Consider the following 12,593-nt stretch of genomic DNA (forward strand, 5'->3'; position numbering starts at 1 on the left):
ACTGATTTTCAGTCCAGTTCTTGTGTAATTTGGCATACCTCAGCCTTTTCTGTTTCCCCTCCTGAAGAATGGCTTCTGGACAGGCACCCTTCCACTGAGACAATTTTGCATGAGGCTTCAATGAACAGATCATCTGAACATTCAGCCACTAAACATATTTTTTCTGTTCACGAATGCAATAACTGTGATTATGAAATCCTGATCAAAAATAATGTGCTTTTTAATATTCTTAAGTTTTTTTGTAAAACAATAATTATATTTTAGCATTAAAAATACAAAACAGGATTTTGGTAATTTGGTAATTTTGGTGCTGTTAATGCTTTGTATATCTATATCTATATAGAGATATATAAATATATATGCTGTAGAAACAAACTCATAAAAAGCCAAAATATTCAACAGAAAAACAGCAATAAAAGAAACAGTTATGTATGCCAATTTTTTTTAATACAAAATTCATCATAAACATTAATTTAATTCCAGAACAGAGCAGCAATTCGAAAGTAACAGTTATTCCAGCATTGGTTTAGGGATATTATAAAAACCCAGTTATTGACAGAATCACTATAAAAATAAAACACTTTTTAAGTCTAAGATTAAAAAACAAAAAACAACCTGACTGAATAGAAGACTTACAAAAATACCACAAATAAGCAGTTCTTATATACAGAATAAAACCAACAAGCTAAGATATGAAAATGAAATGAATTCTCTACAATGCAGTGTTGGACTCCAGTACAGAGGGTTTACAGAGAAAGGGACGCATCAATTAAATACATACACTACTACAAGTGTATATATACTGTAAGTCTATGATTTTCATCTGGACTGTGTAGTTTTCCCCAAATGTGTCAACATTTATGTTGTTACAAATGAAATTTATAACCAGAGCATCACATTTCTGTAAAAATGCCACATACACTAACTGACCACTTTATTAGGTACACCTTGTTAGTACCAGGTTTCCCTCCAGACCTGCCTTAATTTTTGGTGGCAGAGTGAACAAGATGTTTGAAACATTCCTAAACGATTTTGGTTCATATTGACATAATAGCATCACACAGGTGTGGCAGGTTTGTTGGCTGTATATCTATGATGCGAATTTCCCTTTCCACCAGTACAGTGAACTCACTATCATGTTTAACAAACGAGTTTGAGACTTGTGCCATGTTGCATTATAGTCCTAGCAGCAGCCATTAGAAGATGGATACACTGGGGTCATAAAGGGTTTGACATGGTCAGCAACAATACTCAATACAGCAACAAGAGGCTCAAAGTGTACCAAGAAAATATGCCCCACATCAATAAACCAGCTAGGGAGGATGACTCAGCGCTTTCATGACATTCATGTCAAAATGCACAGCAGAATTCAAGACTCAACAGACCAGATGGAGGGTTTCCAGTCTTCAATTGTTCAAGTTGGTTAGGCCATGTGAATTGTATTTTTGGTTTCCTGTTCTTAGTTCACATGAGTGACTAGAGATGTTCTCCTTTTTGAACCACTCTATTGTAACTTACGAGATGGCTGTGGTGGGAAAATCCCAGTAGATCAGTTTCTGAATACTAAGACTAGCCCGTCTGGTGATGATAAGCATGGCACATTCAAAGATGCCTAAATGCACTCAGCTGGCCGTGAGAATGCTTTCTCAATCATACCCACACTAACAAGCAGCTGAACAAGCGTACCTAATAAAGTGACCAGTGAGGGTATATTCCCTTTCTAGGCAAACTCTTGATATGTTCATCATTAAGTAAAGGTCTACCTGAACAAAGTAAAAAAGATTAAGCTGCCTAAATTCAAATTTATGATGATTATTCTGTGAAATTATTATTAAAAAACTAAACGTAGCAGTGCATTGTTGAGTCAGCATCATTAATTACATCTGATTATTCGGAACACCAAGAATATTTTGATACAATATAATTGTCTACCAATCTTTCAAGACCACTTGAATTTCATCTATAAGATTTACCAAATGTTAACATCTGATAACCTGTTAATACTTTTGTAATGCATTTTACTAATGTTGCTACTTGCATTTTCTGCTGTTTTAGATCTTTGTAACCATACAAAGTACCAGTACCAGTTAATGAAATCTAAGAAAAAAAACAAATCACGATTAATAACTCTTTAGGTGTAAGTGGATCATAGTTTAGTTCAAGTTTCTTATTAAATCAGAAACGTGGTAAGTTCACCCCCTGCATTTGCTGCATGAAGTATTTGCTTCTGTTTAGAAAATGACCTATTAAGAGGAAAATCTCTTATAATCCTTCTATAACTTGAGTGAACAGGCTCTTTAATTCATCATCCTTGTTTACCATCGGCTGCAAGGACTAATTTTTTTTTTTCTTTTTAGTAAAAATTGTAGTGGTTAATAAAGAGCGCTGTAATTGTGGTGAGAACACCATTATAGCCTCACTCCTCATTTTGCAACTCTGAGGTTAAGATGTGTAAATGTTTTAGTGGTAGCAGATCATGCCCTGAAACTCCAGCTTCTTTGAAAAGGCTGGAAGGGTTTCTTGATGCTGAAGAACATAAGATTAGGTTTGAGTCGTGGGGTTTTCTCGGGTATGACAGCAGCTTTGCTTTCTTCAGTGGGAAATCGACTATGGTAGACTTCAGGGTAGGACTTCTGAAACTGCAATGATGGGAAATGCATCGTTATTTTACAGTATACACACCCTATAAGAAAACTGACATTGTTTTGGATTTTACATTCACATTCCTTCTAGACCTCAATTTGATTCAAATTCAAGAGAAATGTCATGACACTAGCATTCAGTACCAATGAATTAAACTACAGCCATACCACTCAAATAAATATATTCTGACTTAGATCTGTAAACAAAGGCACACATTATTTATTTTTTGATAGACTAAAGGTAATGTTTGACTCGATGAGCGGCATAAAGCCTTTATTTATTTACTTTATTAGTGTACGGTTAGCCTCAGTAAAGGTTAAATACGGGGCATTGCCGTCTATACAAATATACAAAAAGCTATAGAATCATTTCATTTAAAAATTGTGTCAAAATCAAAAGATTAAACTTACTACGAGTTCTGAATACATATCCTATCTTTATGAACTTAAGTTAAAGTTGAGGTGTTACCTTCTTTTTTGCTAACAGCTCTGTGACATCAGCTGCTTTTAGTTGTATATAACTTGTCCCTGATCATCTGACCAGGATGCAAAATATGATCAGACACAGAGGAGTACCAACAGACCTGTTCCTGCACCTGACAGTGCCATGTTGTTTCACATTAGCATCCTCTCCAGTACTTACCGCATCTATGGCAACAGGAGTACTACAGGAAAACGAATAGAGTGCAATCACGTCTTTCGCGGACTCTGGAGCGAATTGATTCTGACGTATTCGTAAAATTCAAATGGCTTTTACATAAATGCTTGTAATTTGTTGTTTGAGAACAGCTTGGCTTTCCCCTCAAAATCTAATGAGACAGATCCCGTTGAATCTAGCTCTAATGACAGCCTTGGTGTGTAGGCATACCTGTTTTAGTCTTTTCCTCTTGTCTTTAGCGGGGAGTTCTTTGTCTGCAATCAGGCCTTCCAGCAACTGCTGCAGCGGGGTCTGAGTGCCTATCACCCTCTGCTCCTCGCACTCCACCCTGCTGATCTGCTTGTAGAAAGCTGGAGATGCACTGAAATCTGTATCAGCCCCTGCATATTTGATCTGATGGAAGACACAAAGACACAGCAATACATTAAAAAATGTTTATAGTTATAACAGTGTGGGACAGAGGACCACTGATGGAGTAAAAGATAATAATCAATTTGGGCCTTCATCTGATGTTGAACACGTACCATCAACATCGTCTTCATTTACTAAAGTACGAGCCAAAATTAATCATATACACACCTAATATGAATCAACTGTGTGCACACACTTATAAGTGAAGCCCCTGTAAACCCAGGGATCGGCAACTCTAGGCACGTGTGCCAACGAGGGTTAACTGATGGCACGACCATAGCTGGACTGGCCATCCGGCATACTGGGCATTTGACTTTTTTTTCTTCTTTGTAACGGTATAAACAATGAAAGGTGGTGGATTGGCCAGATGCTGGTCGGTGTGTAAAAATAACTCAGTTGTTTGGTGGTGGCTATGGCGGAGCTTCCTCAGATTCAGTAAAATTAGCAAGTGGTGGAGGGCAGCAGGTGGATAAGAGAAAGGGGAGGCAGGAGGAGAGACCCGAGGCGGCCGCCGGTCCGAGTGTCAGGTGAACTGAACTTCAGGTAACAAGTAATGACCTGCAGTCTATCTGGGACAGATATAAACCAAGTTTAGGCGGAGTTTATTTTCGTTGTGCTGACTTTTAATCAGTTACAATAACTCTTACTGCGTGCTAGCTAGCATGACGGAGTTTCTATACAGCTGGGTGGGTGCTTTGATGTTACTGATGTTGAACTTTATTTAATTCATAAGGTTAGTTATTAGTTTCCAACCGTCCCATAAAAAGACGGAATCGTCCCGTATTGAGAGAAAATATTACGCATTTCGTGTTGAGGTAAAATGGGACTGTTTGTCCCGGACTTCAGCTAGAATGGAAAAAGACACAAAGCTGGATTTATTCTGTGTCTTTACTGCACAGTTGCCTCTTCTTCTCTCATTCTCCCCCTCCCTCTCCTGTTTCTTCTCCGATCATGAAACTGATCAATGATCAGCTGATCGGCTTTTCTCTCTTGTTTGTTTATCGCCCACTTTGCGCCAAAAAGAGGAAACCGGCGGATGACGCTAAACAACAGCAGCATGTTTAAGCTTGATCAGCTGTTGTTAGAATGTATTTAATATTACTTTCTAGTATCAGCTGATGTTTGCTGGAATGTTAGCTTTTATTAAATAATTATCTGAAGCTTACAACCAAAGTTTTTATCTGACGTAAAATGTATAGAAATCATACATATAACATCGAAGCAGCTGGAATCCACAGCTGTGTGTGTTCATGGAGCTTGCATTTTCACCTGCTGGACATCACTACCTGACAAGTTTAACTGTCTTCAGAACATTGCAGAGGCCTTATTGACAGTATTTGGCTCTACATATCTGTGTGAGCAGATTTTCTCTCACATGAGTGTCCTCAGGTAGCAGTCTGAATGCTGGACACTTGGAGACCTGTGTCTCTGAGTGGGAGACCAGAGATCACATTAACATGTGTATCTCTGTATTAACAAACATGCCATATAGGCCCAGTTTATTTTTCTTATCATTGTTGTGAGGAGACCATAAATAGCATTTGCATTTTCTGTTGTACAGTTCATTTGCTGTCATGGAGTTCTTGTTATGGATAAAAAGTGTCTTTTTTTTGTTTCAAAATAGCTGATAACTATTTGCTGATAGCTGCCAACATCTGTAAACAAATATAATTCGATAAAGTGGTTCTATATAGTGTGTAACCGTTAATATAGAGCGTAATTAAATTTATTGCTAATGCAATCATATGCACACTGACTTCTGAGGAAATTATAAATTGCACTCGTCATCAGAAAGGTTGTCTACCCCTGTGTAAACCCCATCAAGATGGAAAATAAATCACTCATTTCTTGTGTTGCCTTTGTTCCCTTTGTTTAAATCTTCAAATTAAATCAGTTGGAGTCTGGTTAATATAACACTAAACTTAATTTCAATTTCATTGTGACTGAATGTGTACCAACCTGTGCTCTTTTGAGGTGGGACAGATGCTCTTCAACTTGGCAACGCAGCTTGGCAGGCACCTGGAAGATGGTGTTGTGATGCTCCATCATGTAGGTCACCAATTTGGTGGCAAGTAACTCATCCAAGTCCATGTCGTCTGCTGAGCCAAGAACGCACTGAGAGAACATCTGCACCATCTAGACAGACACCACAGTGAGAGTTGGATAAGGGGGTCACTGCCAGTGAAAGTATGCTGCTTACGCTACAGCAATATTGAAGATTTATAAAATATGTTAAACACCCATCATAAATCCAGAGTAATAAACATCTTTGTGAAAGTTATATTGTGTGAATTTTGCATGCAGGCAGATTTTTTGGGTTCATTATCTTGCTAAAATGAAGACTTAATAAAGTGATACACTGCTATACGGAGTTATAAAATAAAAACTATATAATACCCTTTTTCATTAAGTTTTTAACTGGCTTCACTTGCAGCATGTTGCTATGAAGAGTGTTTTATAAAATCTTAAATCTATAAAATCTTTATATGTGAGAGGTCTAATGTGCCTGGGGTTGTTGCAAAGTAAGACAAAATAATCATTATAATGACTGCACTGAAAAACACTGAACCCACATCAACCTCCCTGAAATCCCACAGAAATCCCCCACTCTCACTGAAAAGCAGCTATTAAGCAGCCAGACTTTCTACAGTCCATTTCCATGTTTATAGGCCCATCACAAAAAAATGTTGTATATCTACCACATATGCAATTTTGAGTCTTTTTAACTTCTTTTATACCCTTTCGTTATTAAGAATAAAGGACTGTCCAAATCCCTGACAATATTGCACTATAGTCCATTTACTCTTTACTCTTTTCAGGTAACAATGATTCTGCACAAACTGTTTCAGAAGAGCTTCACTCTCTTCATCCTTGGTACCACACAGGAAGCTATGGGAGAATGTATTCTCCTTACCATAATTCATCACAGCCTGACAAAAAAAATATGTTTCTTTCTTCTTTTACACATTTCAAGAACAAAGCTGTCAAATAGTCAATTCCAGAATTCCAACCAAACATGTTTTAATCATTTCAAAATTCTGAAAGCATGATTTTTTTCTTCAACTATACTAGACAATATACCAAATGTACCAGAGGCATTTGACAAGAAGGAATGGTAGAGGCAACTGCAGGTGATGGACAAAAGCCAGTAAGCAAATCGTAACAAAGTGCATTCTGAAAAGAAAGTCTGCAGCGTAAAAATGAATACCTCAGACTTACCCAAGTAACTCAAAAATATGCATCAGTGTGAGTTATTAAAATGTTGTTACAATGTTCATGCTCATATAACAGTTTTACAGTTATATGAATTATCACAGTTGTATCTGTTTTATCACAACATGAGCTGGCACTCTGTGCAATATTATATAGAAATATCTATAAAAGAGTGTGTTGAAATAAAGTGTTTTTACACATGAACTAGCAAAATCAGTTACATAGACTTTATAGCAGGGAGCTAGCACATTAAGGAACATTTAATGTCCTGATCTGATGGAGTCAGCTATTTTCATTCTTTCATATACCTCTGTCAGTGATATACTAGTACAGTTAGGGACTCAGTGCGTGCATGAAAAAGAGTATACCTCCATTTGCTTGATTTATATTAGCAGTTGGAAGTTGTGGTACATGTATCAACGAATCTATGGTTGACATATATGGTTATAACCTTTATGAAAATAGAATTGTCTGCTGGACTATTAAATTTCCATTATGTAACAGGCTCATTTGTCCTCCTATAATATATGAATACTGATTTATGAGCTTTTACTAAAACAATGGACTTAGTTAACCTGCCGAAATGGTACAAAGTGAAATAAATAAATTGTAGGATTATGTACCAGTGTGCGGGTAGCAATCATGTCATTAAGTGGAGGAAGCTGGGGATTCTGACAGACTCGGGCCATGAGACGCAATAAAAGCTGGAGGCGTCTTCGGTTGGGTGGCGGCAGAAGGAGGCAGCTTACTTGAAGAGCCTCACTGGCTGCCTCCTGCACTGGCAGCAAACCTGCAGTGATATAATAAAAGATAAGTCCAGCACTGGAAGGGTAAACTTAGAGGTTAGCAAAACAAACACCAGAAAACAGCAGTGCAAAAACACTGTAGTGAATCCACGTTGTGAGGCACTCACTGAGAATGTTGACAAATACTTCATACAGATGAAAAGTCAGCAGGGGTTCTTTAAGTCTCTGGTAGTAGTCTGCTACTGTTCTTAGAACATCCCTCTCAAAACCTGGGTACACTGGCTGTTTGCTTTCATTGCCATTAGGCCCTGAGAAAGAAAACAAAGACAGATGTATGGCTTTTCACAAGGAACAGTGGAGGAAAGTTAAATACACACACAGGCTTTGTAAAAGACCTCTAAAAATTACAAGTGCTTATGGCACTAAAAGCCCAGAGAGAAATATCACCTGTCAGAAACTCATTAACAATATAAAATAAAATGAAAGTGAAATCAATTGTACAGAATGATTCTTCTTCAATCTTACTTATGGCAGTATTTTTTTTTAAACAAGAATTATTTAAGGTCAACAGAAAATGTATACTTACAGTTAGCAAGGCATTTCATTGCAGTTACCACCCAATAGGGCATGTCCTCTAGAAATGCAAACAGAATGGGTGAATTGTAATCATACAGCAAGTTTCAACAACAAAAAAAGCAATAGTTCTGGGAACCAATGCAGCATACCAGCTTTGTTCTCCAATACAACTATGCCTGCTTTATTGACACTGAACACATTGTGAACAATGTGCTTGCCATTGACATGCGCTGGGTTCAAAACGCCATCCAGTGTCTTCAGACCCAGCACTCTCTGCAAACTAAAACAGGATTAGAATTAAATCTCCATACAGCACAAACAATGGAAGTGATGAACAGGTAATGTACAATAGTAACATACTGTGCCACTGTCATTGACTTCCAGATGTGATCCACTTGTTTTGATGTTATCTCCTTCCTGCGTATAAGCTTGCATTCATGCACATCTCCAATAGCAACGCTGTGCCTTTTATTCCACAAATCTGAAGTCTGATTAAAAAGGAAAATGAAAAAGTTACTTTGAAAGTTAAATTGAGTAAGCACTGTGAAAGGAACCCATGAAACTGTGCTACAATCAAACAAAAGCTATACTTACTAACTTAAGTTTAACTTCATGTCAGAAGTCTGTTAATGAAAACTGAATCCAACCATAGATGTCCATAAAGTAAGTTACGTGCAATAATTAGAAATGACACAGGGAATAAGTATTGTACCTGTTTAATGATATTTATTTAACATTTTTGTTTGTTGGTGATGGCAGCTTCAAGACACCTTCTGTATGTTACACCAGTGCTGCATATATAAATATCTATAGCACTGATGTAACATACAGGAGGTGTCTTGAAGCTGAAGAGAAACAGGATGTATGAAAGGAGCTAATGAAAGCACAGTTGGGGCTAGAACATTTCTTTCTCACCAGGACAGCAGACTTCACGGGTGCAAAGTTCTCCTGCTGAGGCAGCTCCTCATAGTCATCCCAGCGGATGAGTCTGGGCAAGTCACTGCAGTCTTTTATTACAGGCCTTGCTGGAAAAGACTTGAGTGGAGACAGTGTTGGGAACCTGGAGAGACAGTCAATAGTACTGGGCTCAGTTAAAGAGGTAAAGAGATGCACTTGCTAAACAGAGATGAACTGTATTGTGGAAATGCATCAGTGATGTCTTCTAATATAAAATAAAGAAACAAACCAAAAACAAAGGAGCTATGCAGTATGACAGAGGAGCACCTGTACAAATGGCCATTGTCCTCAAAGTCCTCTGTCCCATGGCGGCCTTTGCTATCTTCAATCACATGGGCCTTGAGGAACTTTCTAAGCAGCTGCAGGGTCTGGTAGCGGGTTATCTCAGGACCAAAGTTGTGATTGTCCCTCAGCAGATTATGCAGATAATCCACAGCCTCGGTTCCCGTGAAGCTGCAGTCATAGCAGCGAAAGTGTGCCCAATGCCTTCTAAGTGGCATGCCACCGCGAAAAAGTCTGATGGTTTCATTCCACTGCATAACAGCAAAACACAGAATGTGGTGAGAAACGCTGCAGAGTGATGTGCTTCAATACTGTTTTTAGCTATGCTTTTATACGATGTTGCCACAGCAGAAAATCTGCATGCATGATGCCCATTAGTTACTTTAAGATGGCAGTATCAGCCATACACAGGCATGTATTTAAATAGCAAATGAAGAACAGACATTTCCATGTTTATAGGCCCTGCTCTGAAACTACTCTAACAACTCCATTATCCTCCTGTTAGGGGAAAAAAAAAAAGATTTACTTATCAATAATAAATAAAACACTATCTCATCATCGTGTTTTGGGATGCATTACCATCATTGTGTTACACTGTGTAGATGTGTGGGAGAAAAATAAAAGGCTTTGAGCTTAGATAAAAGCAGAGAGAGAACAAGAAAGAGGGAGGGAGAGAGAATTAGGCGACACAAGGTCTTTAATACCTGGAAGAATCCCTGCAAATAAAAACCTTTGCCCTGGCTAGTCTCAATCATGAAAAAGGTTTAAAGTAAAGGAAAAGACGGAAAATCTTAAAAAACGAAAGCCAATAAGCTCGTCTGCAGACTGTTTGAAAGAGAGACATCGAAAAAGAAACTGGTGAAGGAAGAATGCTGGGGTAGCAGGTGGAAAGCTAGCTGACAGTTTCTAGAAATTCTTTTTGCAGAAGAATTAAAACAAACAAACAAAAAACAAAAACTATGCGATTCCATTGTGTATTTGTGACCTTTGATAAATGAGAATGAATTTCAATAAAAAAAAAAAAAATGATCCAAATACCCCATGGCAGGAATCTGATTTACAAGAGTTAAACCAAAGAGCCAGCAGCCTGGATGTTATTGAGTAAACAGGCCAAGGCTAGTAAAAGCCTTCCACTGTGTTCAAACTCAAAAAGGTTTTTCTCTGTAACCCTGGAAAACTTTGATTTTTATTCGCACTTTAGGGGTCTTTTCTGACTCAGATATGTCAAAGAAAATAACAGGTGTACATGAAATTAATGACAGCTCAACTTCATTTATCTGCTTCTGTTTCAGTGCCCTGCTTTTAATGGGGAGGCACACTGAGGTGGGAGTTTGAACAGAAGTAGGAACCGAGGGTTAAAACTGTGTGCTCCCAAACAGTGGATATTTTGAAATACTTGTTTTGGACTTTGGGCGTAAAAAGAGCTAACATTAACAGCAAACTGTGTTGTGTATCGAGCTCTTACACGAAATAAAGAGTGCCGAGTGTGTTTGTGATAAGTAACTACATATAATATGCAAATTCACTATATCTATGTGTACTTAGTTTTAATGTAGCCTCACTCTAAACAGGCTTGTAAACGCTTACAAACCTAACTGATAACGCGAGAGCTGTTTATTAGTTCAACTTACGACTCGGTTACGTTTGTAAGAACGCAGTTCATTTAACACAAGTTTACTTTACGTTGACACGTAAATAGTTAAGCCACACACGAAAAACTACCTAGTCTCTCCATTTACATTAAGTTAAAGCATTCTAAAGTAACGTGCTTTAGTTCACAACACTCACCAGTTTCGTCGCCCTGTATGGACCCGGTCCAATAACTTGGTTTTCCATTGTAATAGTAAAAACCCCGCTTCACTTGGACACCGACATGGACACAGTTTTCTTTTTTTTCTTTTAAGCTTGTCAAAAACTTAAGTAGAAGAAGAGTCTGAGCAGAAACGTTGCTGGCAACTTTGAATCTCGTGCGTCACATCAGTTCTACGACGTGATTAGTCAGCAGTATGATCACGTGACCAATTGTAGCAAAGCGTTTATAAATAAATGTGGCAGCGCAACATTTTGCCCTGCCCCCTAAAAAAACCCGACACAGCCACTTAGGGTTGATAAGAGGAGAATAGGACTATTTTTAGAGTATTTATTTATCTTCTCTCTAAAAACATTTAAATTTTAACTAGATGATTTGCTTATAAAACGTTTGTGTCACCTCAAGACGACCACCTCGATTAATTACGAAACTAATACTACTATTGGTGAGTAACTGATTGTAACAGTTGCCATGCTACTTGCTTGCTACTTATCCCCCAAAATTGTATATTAAATGTACACGTACTCGGGAAAGACAGGCAATTTTAGACAATTATGAAACACGTACTGTTTAACTTCACACAGTATTTTCTCCTGTGTAGCATTGAAAAATAAGCTAGGAAAGAAAAACAATGACAATTTGTCTGTATATACTGCTACATTATTTATTTAAATTTATTTTATTCCTTGTCCACCTGTACTACATCTTGAGACAATGTCCCATATTACTGGTTCTGCAGAACATAACATAATTGTAGACATGTCCCTTCTACAAATCTGTGAAGGATCAGTGTATTTAATAATTCAAACACTCCCCAGCTCCACACAGGATGGCTGTACCACTCCTTTAATATGCTTTGGAAAATTTCAAATAAAATCTAAATTTAAAATAGATTAGAACCTACAAAGCACTGTTCCTTCAATCATGATCAATTTCTTACAAGGAAATATGAAGAAAAGAGTTTTTACTTCACTGTGTATCATATTTGGGGGTTAACAAGGGTAACATAAAAAAGTACTTATGCTTTTTTCCTTTCTTTGCATTGCATACCATCCATTTTCTGTTATCAGCAAGGCAGAGGGAGAGATAAGTGGCAAGAATTCAAGGCCCTAATATATAACAGCATTTGCATCACTAGGCAAGGCAAGTTTATTTATATAGCACAATTTAACAACAAGGTGATTCAAAGTGCTTTACAGAGACATTAAAAAACAAAAACAATATAAAGCATGATTTAAAATTGATTAAAAAACAGTAGATAAAATCAGTAGTTAAAATATAAGTTTTGAAATTTAAGC

At 37.5% G+C, this 12,593-nt stretch overlaps 1 protein-coding gene across 1 annotated transcript; it reads right to left on the bottom strand.

Moving 5' to 3' along the window:
* Positions 1-439: 439 nt before the first annotated feature.
* On the bottom strand, positions 440-11,447 carry LOC102797069 (DEP domain-containing protein 1B). The gene is made up of 11 exons (XM_006794867.3): positions 11,274-11,447; positions 9,471-9,736; positions 9,162-9,306; positions 8,607-8,734; positions 8,396-8,526; positions 8,257-8,304; positions 7,838-7,978; positions 7,548-7,714; positions 5,671-5,847; positions 3,511-3,693; positions 440-2,639 (listed from the first exon to the last, which is right to left on the bottom strand). The coding sequence occupies exons 1-11, from the start codon at positions 11,319-11,321 to the stop codon at positions 2,475-2,477; spliced, it is 1,599 nt and encodes a 532-aa protein (XP_006794930.1). The 5' UTR covers positions 11,322-11,447; the 3' UTR covers positions 440-2,474.
* Between the last annotated feature and the right edge of the window lie 1,146 nt (positions 11,448-12,593).

This window comes from Neolamprologus brichardi, chromosome 11 (genome assembly GCF_056152115.1).
Source record: "Neolamprologus brichardi isolate AB-2024 chromosome 11, ASM5615211v1, whole genome shotgun sequence".
NCBI classification, from domain to species: domain Eukaryota; kingdom Metazoa; phylum Chordata; class Actinopteri; order Cichliformes; family Cichlidae; genus Neolamprologus; species Neolamprologus brichardi.